Source organism: Dendropsophus ebraccatus, chromosome 15, assembly GCF_027789765.1.
Source record: "Dendropsophus ebraccatus isolate aDenEbr1 chromosome 15, aDenEbr1.pat, whole genome shotgun sequence".
NCBI classification, from domain to species: domain Eukaryota; kingdom Metazoa; phylum Chordata; class Amphibia; order Anura; family Hylidae; genus Dendropsophus; species Dendropsophus ebraccatus.
Genome location: NC_091468.1, coordinates 12,856,933 through 12,869,771, shown reverse-complemented (window position 1 = coordinate 12,869,771; position 12,839 = coordinate 12,856,933). Strand labels below are relative to the sequence as shown.

The 12,839-nt window shown below is 43.6% G+C and overlaps 1 protein-coding gene across 4 annotated transcripts in view; it reads left to right on the top strand.

Moving 5' to 3' along the window:
* Positions 1–3,973, top strand: part of VASH2 (vasohibin 2) — a 57,243-nt gene extending 53,270 nt beyond the window's left edge. For all 4 annotated transcript variants that reach the window (XM_069954316.1, XM_069954319.1, XM_069954317.1 and 1 more), the window contains exon 8: positions 2,417–3,973. In XM_069954316.1, the coding sequence (XP_069810417.1) occupies positions 2,417–2,489 (73 nt within the window). In that variant the 3' untranslated portion in view covers positions 2,490–3,973. The remainder of the gene's footprint in view (positions 1–2,416) is intronic.
* Positions 3,974–12,839: the final 8,866 nt, after the last annotated feature.

The window sequence follows — 12,839 nt, the reverse complement described above, 5'->3', positions numbered from 1 at the left end:
TAAATTGGGAATAAACCACATCGTTTTCACTGATTTGGTGTGCCGATCATCGTTTCTATCTATCTATCTATCTATCTATCTATCTATCTATCTATGATCTCTCTGGGCAGTGAAGGGGTTAATGCCCTGCAGGGGGTGTGCTGTGTATCTGGCGTGGCACAGGTGGCGCGGAGTGAGTGACGTCGGCCAGTGTAACCCTATAATTATAGATTCTGCTGCCTCATGTAACCGTACTCCCCTCTCGGTGATGCGCCAGACACGCCAGCCCTCTCCATTGAGCGCTGTGTAATTCCTCCCCCGGTAAATACTACTGTTGTTAGGGATTACACAAGAGCCAAAGGCAGAAATAAGCAACATGTATCCAAACATAACCTACAGTAAACGTGGCAGCCATGACACAAAGGCCTATATTTACCCGTGATTTCACAGCCCTGGCACGTGTAACGCTGCCGCCCCATTGAGCCGGGCTGATAATTATAGGATCGGTGTCACCGCCTCAGTCTTCCCCCATTCACCCCTGGCCTAGAAGTATTTAGAGCCTGGGATTCAGTAATAACACAGGAGTCTATGTGTGGAATCACTACATCACCGTCCTGTTATACGGGGGTCAGGAGGGGGGACACCGCTCTGCTGCCAGCTGCCGCCAACGTCACAGGATTCCAGGATGAGAGAATACCCTGGAATGAACTGCAGCGAGCCCGGCATCCTGATCTGACATTACTAGAAGGTCAGGAATCTTCCCATGATGTCAGGAAGGAAACATCACTGCCGGAATGTGGAACCACTATGAAGACGGGTTTCTCATTATATTTCTCTGAAGTTATGAGAAATAAAAAATTCTTAATTCTATATATTACATTTTAATGTGAAAAAAAAAAGATGCAGAATAGAATTTTTAAGTTTCAAATTTGGACAACTTACCTTAAAGGGGCATCCTCATTATAATATAGTTATACTTGTACGACTCGTCAAGGTAAATATTTTTGAAAAAACATTTATTTAGAAAACTTCTCCTTCTCGTGGTAAGAACATCTGAGCGTTCAGCCTGATCTCTAGATCACTTATCATGTATTCTCCCAGCTCTGTACCATGTGACCAAGATGTCTCCATAACGGTCCTATTACACGGAGCGGTTTTTAACGATTAACGACTAACGATAAACGATCGCAAATGAGATTGTTTATAGGGCCCTAAGGCGAGTCTATGGGACTGAGTCAATCTCACTGACAGTGGGGGTGGGGATTCTAGAGATCAGTTGGGGTCTTCACACGTCAGTTGAGCAAAACTTTTGACAAGTCTGTCGTACATGCTAGGTTTTTGCTAGAGTGAATGTACCACTAGATACATCGCTCTGTGTCTTTTATATGAACACACCAGTGGCGGAGTGGGGATGGGGATGAACTGCCGCCTGGTTCCCGTGCATGGTGCCCGTCTATTCCTGGGCATCGGCCCGCCCTGGAGCACCCCCCAGTGTGACGATCTCCCCTCTGTGATGCGGCTTCATTGATTCTAATGGGGAGGGTGTTTCGCCACACTGGGGGCCTGCGGGCCAGCCTCCAGTGCTTCATACTGGGATGGTGCTTGGGAATAGACTGGTGCGGTGCACGGAAACTGGGCGGCAGTTGAACAAAAGGACTGTGGCACCGGTAGCTGCGCCAACACCGTTCTGTTCATCTAAGAAACACAAAGTGATGTACCTATAGTGGTACATTGGCTTTAAAGCAACCGCTACACTTTAAAGCAGTGGTCCCCAACCTTTTTTTCCATCAGGGTCTGACTTCAGACAAGACCATTTTTCCATGGCCCGTCAGGGGGTGGGGCAGCACTATACACTCGGGCCCCGCCAGCACCCCCGCACATTGTACCATGCATTGCTATGCGTGGACCGGCACTAAACCCTTAGAGCTGATGGGACATCGCATCTTACCCCTGCACAGTGCTCTGATTCACCGGTGCCACAGATTGACGTTGAACCATCTGTAACCTAGTCCCGGTTTGCAGACCCCTGCTTTAAAGGAAGTGATCATAGCCACTTTTTCTATTATTTTTTTTTTTTCAATTTAGCTTTTTGTACATTATTAGGGAAGCAGCCTTCTAATAGCACATAGACACATGCTTTATAGCAAACTTGTCTCCGCTACGGCCGCTGACTGGCTGAGTGGGCCTGTCGCGCTACGTCCCAGGTCCCCACTCAGACCCAGAGGCGGCCAGGACTGGGAGACTGGAGCTGTAAGATACCGGCATCAGCGATGGAGCAGGGGAGGTGAGAGCGTGTTACTTCTTTCATCCTCCCCAGCACTCCGCCAAAAATCACCCCAATCCGGAGGTCTCCTTTAATGTTATTTAGGGTAGGAGATGTGTACCCCTCTTGTTACCGGCTCCACCCAGTAACCCTTTCCTGTCCTTGTCTTCCTAGGCCGGCCATGATGGACAAGACACCAGCGGACCTCAGCACCCTCAATGACGTCGGCTACCAGATTAGGATTTGACAAGGCCACGCGGATCCCTGGTGCTTCCATTTGCACTTTACCCCTTCACTTGTTCTTTTTCTAAGGATTTGTGACTATTTATTATGAGATTTTTATTTATGCTTTTAATTCAAAAATTAGCATTTTTACACGTTCTCTCTCTTTTTTTTTTTTTTTTAAATATTGAGATTGCCAGCTTTTTGCAACGTGACCCAAAACTGGGAATTGTGTGAGGCGATTAGTGGTTTTTATCTGACAACATTTGTGAGTTTACAACCGCCATCTGTCATCTTGGACCACAGTTCCTCCATTGTTGTTTTTTTAACCATCAGACCTGGTATTGCCAAGTGAAGTGTTATTACGGCAGTGCCCGTGCCCGGAGGACAGCTTTATGTACAGTGTTAAAAAGGGGCTATAACTTGAACCAACATAAGGAGCATTTGATACAATTTTTACTATCCATGGCGGCCATTTTAAGCGTTTGTTTACCAGTGCTTTTCCATTGTGGTCCAAAATGGCTGCCTCTTATCCAGCCTGTACTTTTTCGTGTTTCTTACAACATGCATCACATAGCGTGGCTACTTAACCATAGGTGTACTACGACAAAATTGGACTGTACCACTTGTGAGGGAACATAGGCCTTGGTATCAATTCTTGGAGGGGCAAAGGGCAGAGTTGCCCTTAGTAACCAATCAGGTTCTATATTTCCCAGTGCAGATTGGTAAATAAAGCTGACTTCTGATTGGTTACTATGAGCACCAAGCTCTTTAAGTCATTGTTGCATGTTTTTTTTTTTAAACCATAATATAGAGGTTATGTGTAAATCCAGAAGGGCATCAACAATTGTATACTTACCAATAGTCCTGGTTCTGCCAGGAAAACACCAGGATCTGGTCTATAAAAGGGGCAGGACTTATATAAATCCCACCAAAGGAGTTGTCCCGAGAATGGGGCATAAATATGTAAGTTATGGAGTTGGGGCCTGATATATCATGATTAGTGGAAGCAGGAAAAAGAAAATTCTACCAGCTCACTGTTCATTAGGACTTGTAGGTTCTCATAGACTCAACCCAAGACCATGGGTTTTATCGAAACCTTTTAAAGTATTTTCCAAATGCATTTCAAAGATATAAAAGCCATCCCAAACCAACGCGTTTCTAGCCCTGGAGTGGGCTATTAAAGGGAATCAATCAGCATGGTACACCCAATACACCTCCGTCACAGCCCCCTAACCACATCAGCAATGTCCGCAGTGATAAATTTATATCTGTGAAAAAGGATTGGGTCTGGCAGCACATGACTAGCTGTGTCCCCTTTCCCAGCCTCACGTGCAGGAATAAGACACGTTCTTTATGGATATAAAGCTACCGTTGATACGGTAAGGGAGCTGTGCTGGAGGCGTACTGGGTGCAGATGGGAGCTGTTCCGGACAATTGTGATAACTGGTTCCCTTTAGTTATGATAGAGACATGGGGGGAGATTTATCAAACATGGTGTAAAGTGAACCTGGCTCAGTTGCCCCTAGCAACCAATCAGATTCCACCTTTCATTTTCCAAAGAGTCTGTGAGGAATGAAAGGTGGAATCTGATTGGTTGCTAGGGGCAACTGAGCCAGGTTCACTTTACACCATGTTTGATAAATCTCCCCCCATGATGTCAACTAATGCAAGGAGATACATCTATCAGCATAGAAGGCACAATTCTTCTATGGAAAAGAAAATCTTCCACGTAAAAACAATAATCCCAAACCGACGCGTTTTTATCTATTTATCTCTTAAATATAGTGTCTCCTAATGCAGAGACATGTTCATTCTTCGAGTGGAGAGCAGAGGCGCACAAGAAATCCCATTAAAGCAATGGGACAGGCAGAATTTCAAGCGGAATCTGCCACACAGATTCCGCTCGTATATTCCACCTCTGTTGCTCAGTGTGTACAGGCCCTTACTGGTCCCAGCTCTGAACTCTGAACTTAATCCTGCGTTCGCTATGCAACATTGAACTCTCCTGCATGCACATTGCAGACAAACTGCCAATACTTCCTGGACAGTAGGACTAAGCGCCCTATTACACAGAGCGATAATCAGGATGATTCGGGAGATTATTTTACAAGGGCTTCACGGACATCGCTAACCATAAACATATGTGTATACAACCCTAGCTGTATATGGGCTCAGTAAGTGAGCTCGCAGCCAAACAGTCCTATGGGCGACCATTGTGTCCTGCGGTGCCAACACACCAAAGCACATATTGTAAGGGTCCTATTAGACAAAGCGATTTTTAACGATAAACGATACATGCAAATGAGAGCTTCTTGAAATCGTTCCCCATACTACACAGAACGATACTCGATAGTTGCTATCGTTACTATGATCGTTTACTCCATCTGATCCCAGCAAATGAGGGAACGATGTGGAATTACTCTGAAAGATTAGTGAACGACTGACAATGATTTTGGTGTCAGCCAAAAAAATCAACGATCCACGACACATGAACGATTTCTCATTGGTCGTTTGATCGTTGCCTGCATGCACACGAAACGATTATCGCTTGAATCTGAACGAAATAACGATTTTTCGCACTATAATCGCCCCATGTAATAGGGCCCTAACAGATTGTAGCGTCCATTAAAGGACACCTAAAAGGTATCACTCAGAATGACCACTAGTAGAGTAGACACTCTTATTATATCTCCATATCTGGTCTTGTAAAATGTAAGAATTTTTTTTTTTTAAATAGATTTTTATAAGAAATTGTGCTGTTTTACTAGAAGAAAAAAAAATCCATCCTTGCAACCAGCAACTTTGTTATTCCCCATAATGGGGTTTGAGTAACAGGTATGAGTAGGATTTGATCATTGTGGCCATCTCTATTTGGCTTCTGTATATCCTGCCTGTCTTGGCTGCTGCAGCATTTGCCTCTAGTGGTCTAAAACAGCTGCATGTAGTTGTAGTTTTGTCAAATGTTGTGGATTTTCATTGTTGACTATAGGGTGGAGAACTATGGAGTTAAACATGTAAAAAAAAACCTTGAAGCACAAACTGGTACGGGAGCGTTTCGACCTGTGCCCCGTTTCCATAAGCCTCTTGATATTTTGCTACCTATGACACATCGGCAGCATTTTACAGCACAGGCCCCACACGCTCATACTGAAGTTAACTCCCATAGGGGGCCCTAATGCATTTACTGCTGCTAAGTCACATGTCTGACAGTGGGTGGAGTTAACTGTAGTCTGTTTCCAAGGGCAACCAGCAACATTTTGAAAGCAGTTGTGTATTTGAATAGAGAAAAAAAACACAGCATAAATAATTATTTAAAAAATCTAAGCAGTGAAACCAGCTTGTTAATGGAGAAGTCTGGTGGATTATAATATCCGGCAGTAGGCAGGGGGGAAACTCATTACAAGTACTAACTTACCTCTCCCCGTGCCTGCGGTGAGCGGCAGGACCGGCCGCAGGACCCCCGCTGATCTCCGGAGCTGACATGTCAACGACCCGCCAGTCAGCTCAGCCAGTCAGTAACTGGGGCGGGAGAACGCTCCAGTCACTGATTGGTTGAGTGACCAGTCCATCAGCACGGGACAGGCCTACTGCGACAGGCCCTGTCGCTCACCGCGGGCACGGGGAGAGGTAAGTTAGTACTTGTAATCAATTTCCCTGCTGCCCCTGCCATCTGCCGGTTTTTATAATCTGTAAATATCTAAATATTATATCAGGAGAACCTAAAAGAAAACTTGGCAAAAACCACATCCTAACATCAGTTGTAAAAGCTGGTGGCTCCCCATTGTGGAACAACCTGTATGTATTCTTAAAGGGCGTGTACACTTTTGCATACATTTCCTGTTTCTTGGTAAACAGTTTTGTGTACACCGCTCCTGAGCAGATTTATGTGTCTTCATGGTTACCATGGCAAACAAACCCAAGGTGCTCCCATCCTGCCTCTTCTGTTGTAAGTCGGAGGCGAAAAGAAAGGAGGATTGGAGTTACACAAGGCTGCAGAGTCAGACTACACAGGGTTTGTTTGTAGTCTGTTACCATGGCGACACTTAGGTCTGCATATAAGCCATATATATATATAAAACAGAAGGAAATTTTGTAATATTATTTGCTTGATATTTAATTTTAGATGCAATGGAGGAATAAAAGGAGTTGTGTAAGAGTATAAAGTGGATAGTAACGCAGATAAAACTATGCAAATACCGCTTATCATGCACGTGCAAAACTCATGGTTTATTCAGTGTAGCTCATTCACATCATATCATTCTAGCTGAAGCTTCACCTTAGGTTTTCTGAAGAATTTGGGGGTAAGCTTTGTGAGTGATCGATCGTGTACTCGCTTGGTGTGCATTATGTAGGTCAATAAGAGGAATATATAGGTGTTAGATATGCAAGACGACAAAAGGATGTCCACCTGTAACTATGGAAACTCCTGTCTTCTGTGGTTATTACCTGATGGGAGTTATAATCCTCCAGTGTATAATGGATGGACCGTCCTGCTGAAGACTGTTCTATAATCTAAGGGTCAATGTCATTTAGTGTACTTATATGTGAGATGATACCATATTATGATGGCTTTTATACTGTCCGCATTGCTTTGTATGTAAGGGTGGGTTTATAGAAGCCCAGCTATATCTGGAGATAGTCACTGCATTAACTTGCCTAGGAGAGGTTCCTATGAAAATAACAGAAGTCTCATCCTATGATAAGTAAGTGGGATCCACTGGCTCTGTAATATGGGGGATCCTGTATAATGATCTACCTATGCTCTGCCTAAGGGCCCCATTATAGGTGGCGGTTATCATCAGAATGGGTAATAGGGCCTGAGAATGAGCAAACACTGATCAAGTCGGATTGACCCATCGAATAATCATCAGTTGTCTTACAGACATCTCTCTGTGTAGTGGGGGGGGGGGGGGGGGGGTGAGGAATGCCGGCAAAAGGGCCGTACAAAAGATCCGCCAATTGTTCATGCCGCCCTCTCTGCCCGATTCGCATGTCATACAATATGTTCTCTACGAGATCGGTGCTTGAATACATTAAGTATCGGGCCATTTAATAAGTCTGGCTTTCTGTTGCCATAGCAACCAGACACAGCTCAACTTTCAGGCCTCAAATTGCTGTGGCAAAATGAAAGTTGAGCTGTGATTGGTTGCTATGGGAAACAAAGACCATAGTCCTTTTTTTTTTTTTAATTGAAGCCCTATGAGGGGGTGTCCTTCCCTGTGCAGCTTGCACTATAGTTGTCCAGGCTAGTTGGAAAATTTTAAAAGAGAACTCTAGACAGGACACTCCCAGCTCCAGCGCTGACACCCGAGCTCCGCTGCTTCCTGGTTGTGAGAAGGGACGGCATGTGGTAGGCCGGCTCAGCCATACAGCGGCTGTAGTGGTGTCCTGGGACTAAAGCAGCGGACTGCGGGTGTCATCGCTGGAGCCGGGGAGGTAAGTGGATGTTTTTACCTACCACCTCCCTGACCATATTGCAAAAAAAAAAGGGTGCTGCCAGAGTTCCCCTTTAAGTAGTCAGTCAAAGAAGCTCCACCTGTTTTTCCAGCTCTATGTAAATAAAAAAAACAAAAAAAAACTGGCAGAGTGTCTACAAAAATATGGAGCCTTGTTTTTAATAACATGGCGCAGCTCTTAAACCCCCCAACTTTTCCCGCCACATTTATATAATTTAGAAAAAGAGGCACAAACCTGCAGCCAATATTTTAGCCGCGCAAAATCTACGACTGTGGCTGCGTATCCTGCCCGCTGTTTTTACAGAATAAATTTTAAAAAGTAATATAGCAGGAAATCTATGGCACTCCTCTTCTTATTTTTGGTTTTAATTAGCCGAGTTATACGATTTTTTTTTTTTTTTTACATTGCGGTTATTTTTGTGTTACATTTTTTAACACTTTTTTTAAATTGTGTTTTTCGGTGCCAGAGACGTCGATTGACTTTGTCGAACATCATGTGTATTATTATTATTATTATTATTATTATTATGCCTTTATGAATGTGATTCGCTCTCTGGTTAGGATTTATGCCAGAAAATCAATATAAACCCTACAAGATGTGTGCAGTGGTAGATGTAACGTTTTTCTGGAGTTTTGGGGCCGTCGTGTGGACAAAAGGATAAAAATAAATGAATAAAAAAAAATATATTTTCTATCCCCCCCAACCCCTTTGTATCATATTTGTCCATCACCCGTCAATGTTTCCTATTGTTACCGCTAAAATGTCAAGATTTCCCCCATATATTCAGCTTTATCCTATCTCCGCCAATCTCTATAGCTTTTAAGGAATCCATCATGTATTTATTGACTTTAAGGTTTTTTTTTGTAATGAAAACATGAATTTTAATTTTGTTAATAAAGCAGAGAAATCAGCACTGATATAATCCAGGGATGTCAAACTCAGGCCCTCCAGCTGTTGCAAAACTACAGTATCCATCATGCCTGGACAGCCAAAGCTTTAGCTGTCCAGGCATAATGGGAATTGTGGTTTGAGTTTGACATCTGTGATATAGACTGTGGCTGATTTATGGGCATGTTGTAGTACCACATTTCTCCTGCAGTGGCCGCTGTTGTCTGTCTGCAGTTTATACTTTGTGATCAGATCAATGATCGATCTCAGCAAAACTCCAACCATTACATTAGCGATAAGCGATTAGTCTAGGGCTACTCTAGGGGGTCATGTGAACCAAAATCAGTGTGGCATCTAAGGCGTCACGCTGTAGGTCACAACACGGATCCATTCGTTGACCTTAAAGTGTAGCTGTCATTTAAATTATTTTTGCAGAAATCAATAGTACAAGCGATTTTAAGACATTCCGTAACAGGTTTTATTAGGCGAAAAAGCCTCTTTCTGTATTCAAAAAGCTGTTTTTCAGCCTCCCCCCTCACTTATTATCTGCTCAATATCAGGCAAAGCCGACTTCATTATAGAGGAGAAAAGTGAATACAGGTTTGCAGAATACATTATAACCTGGGGAGGGGGATGAGTGAGTAGGGAGAGCAGAGAAGCAGCCCGGCAGTTTGGAGACTGTCAAGGCACATAAAACACAGGTCAGAAAGGTCAGGGCTTATCTGGGATCTTGGTGAGGGAAAATTGCAGGATGTTTTGCTGTGTAGGGCTGCCTTTTCTCCTCTGACCCCCCCCCCCTTGACCCCTCCCCTCTCCATAGAGCATAATGGACACAGAAATCCTGCTTCTGTGCGGGGTGGGGAGGTAGAAAAACAGCTTCTTGAGTACACAAGAAACTCTTTCGCTTAATAAAACCTATTACATAATTTCTTAAAATCGTGTGTACTATTGGTTTCTGAAAAATTGCATTTAAATGATAGTTACACTTTAAAGGTTATCTAGCGTTAGAAAAACATGGCTGCCGTATTTCAAAAACAGCTCCACACCTGCCCTCAGGTTGTTTGTGGTATTGCTACTTCATTCACTACAATGGAACCGAGCTGCAATATTGCACACAAACTGAGGATGGGAAGTTTCTGAAAGGAAGCAGCTATATATTTTTTGTTGTGGCCAGACTCGCTGTATGGCCCTAGCCTAAGGCGGATTGGGGATCATGGCGTCAGAACAATGATGTATTGTTTACATAACTAAAGCTTATATTCAGCATATTAACGTTATTACTTACAGATTACATTCATAAGGAACTTTTATTGTTTACTTAAAAAAAAAAACAAAAAAAAACAAAACATCTGTCCTGGTCATGTGATGGGGACACGGGCACTGTTTATAGGACACAACTATGATAGCAGTGCAGATTTATGTACATTGCACGACTACCCTGATAGGGCTGATGGGGTATACTGAAAATTATACTACTGGCACAGAATATAGACCACTGGATAAGACCTTATTCAGACAGCCATAATGCAGACGCATCTATAACAGCTGCAAGACCTGGACTCCATAAAATAAGATATACACACACACACATATATCTTCCTAGGGCTCTATGGAGATCACAGTTCAGTCATAGAGTCCGGGTCTTGGGGGTGTAGTATGGCGGCTACAGTCGAGCTGCATTATAGCGGTTGCACAGAATTATTAAAACATGGCTGCTTTCTTTCTAAAGCGACACTCTTATCCATAGCTTGTTCAGGGTATTACATTTGGTTCTTATCGACTTTATTAGATGCAATACCAGACCCAACCAGAGGATAGGGGTGGCACTGTTTCAGTAAGCAATGTTTTTGATTGCAAATATTTTGACCTACAGGGGGTGGTCCCTCTTTTTGTATGAGCTATGCCATGTGATACATCCATTTTGGAACAATTCACAGTTATAGACACATTTGTATTTCTTTTATAATTTTAAGCACATTAGCAATAAGGAACCATGTTTTTATTTATATCCTGGTCTGTTGATTTGTCTTCTGTGTGTTTTTACCCTGGCATGTACGTTTTCAATAAAGAGATGAATGTTTTTAATGGTGACTTTTTTTTTTTTTTTTGCAGCAGGAACAATATTTAAAAGGGATACTCCTGCAAAAAAAAAAATTCTTTCAAGTCAACTGGTTTCAGAAAGTAAGAAGTAAATTACAAATCTAAAAATTCAAAAATCTTATCTTCCCATACTTATCAGCTGCTGTATACCCTGCACAAAGTGGGTCTTTTCAGTCTGACACAGTGCTCTCTGCTGCCACCTCTGTCCATGTCAGGAACTGTCCAGAGCAGGAGAAAGATTGGTTACTAACCTGTTGATACGTCTCTATTGCGCTGGAGACGCCGAGGAGGAAGCCAATTCTCTGACCTTCATCCTCGGCGCCATTTCCATGCACCCTTTTTGCAGTATGACTTCTCTACACAGATGTAAAGGGTAAATGTTGCAGCTTTCATGCCTTATTTCATATCATACGTCAGGGTGCTTGTTCCAGTTATACATGATCTTTCATCATCTGCGGATTGTGCTATCTGGGCGGGGCTTCACAGTCAAAGCACTACTTAGCCTCACCCACAACGCCACCATGACGTAGTTGTCGTATAGGCCCCGTCTCTCAACCGCCATTGGAACAGGCCAGCCTAAAGATCTAGGCCCCACCCCCTCTAGGTCAGTCCATACCAATGGCCGCCAAGGGGGCATGACCCATGTGACTGAAGTCACATGGGCAGGGCCAAAGAGTAGGTTGTGGGTGGGGCTAAGTGGCGCTTTGCCTGTGAAGCCCCGCCCAGATAGCAGAATTCGCAGATAAAAGATCACTTTTACTAGAACAATCGGGCCCGCTCCATTAATTATCAGAAGTGGTGGATGGGGGTGGGGCAGTGCTCCACACGATCTTACCAGTCCAAGAAGTGAATGACTATGGGCACGGGAACGGCACAGAGGATGAAGGTGAGAGACATACCTTACTCCTCAGCGTCTCCTGTGCAATAGGGACATATCAGAAGTTAGATTCATCTAACCTGCTGATGGGGTATTCCTGGGGAACAAATTTTATTAATTTAAATAATAGTCTCAGAAGCCGTGAATGGAGATGAATAAACTTCGAGGCTCTGGCTCATCCAAACACGTGCGTGCGGCTGAAGAAGTTGGATCTTACACAATACTTGCCTACAAGCACGGGTTGGTCCGTGCATGGGGAGATGATTTCTCTTACAGCATTATTATAAACTAGCTTTATCTAGACCAGTGTCCCCAACCTGCAGCTCTACAGCAGTTGCAATACTACAACACCTATGAGATGAGAGTTGTAGTTTTGCAACAGCCAGAGAGCATGGACCTAGACCGTGGGATCCCCAATTTAACCATGGGCTCAGATCCTACATGGCAGCACATATACTCCTATGTGTCTGCATTGTGAAGCTGCGAGGCACTAGAGAACCGCACCATGATGCTTAATACACAGCACAGGTTCCTACTTAACTTTTTCTAATTCTAGATGAGAGCCAGGGAAGTGTCCACAATGAGGAGATTACAGCCGGCACTGCTGTGTAGGATTAGTCACAGTATCTGTAGGAGCAGCAGGACTGATACCTCTAATGACATCGCTGGATTACCAGTCATATAATCCTGCCTGCAATAATCCAGGTTACAGGGCAGCTACCATCTAGACAAGACAAGTTACATTAGGATGACTGTCAAATTAATAGGCACTAAATGTCGCCCCCTAGAGGGGATGAAGACTGTCATCTTAGTAGGGGAGCATCATGTCACTTAGTAAAGGAAGTGTCCTAGTTCCCCTGCTTGGCACATCATAGGAAGCCATATACATGTATTTATTCCCACTACCATTTGCATTTTGGATTTATAGAATATTTAAGCTTCATCATCCCTGTAATTTATTTCTAGAGGATCAAAGGGAACGTGAACTGAGATCTGTACATAGCAAATGAAGGGGCAAAAAGACAAATCATTGCTACTGCTTCCTATGAA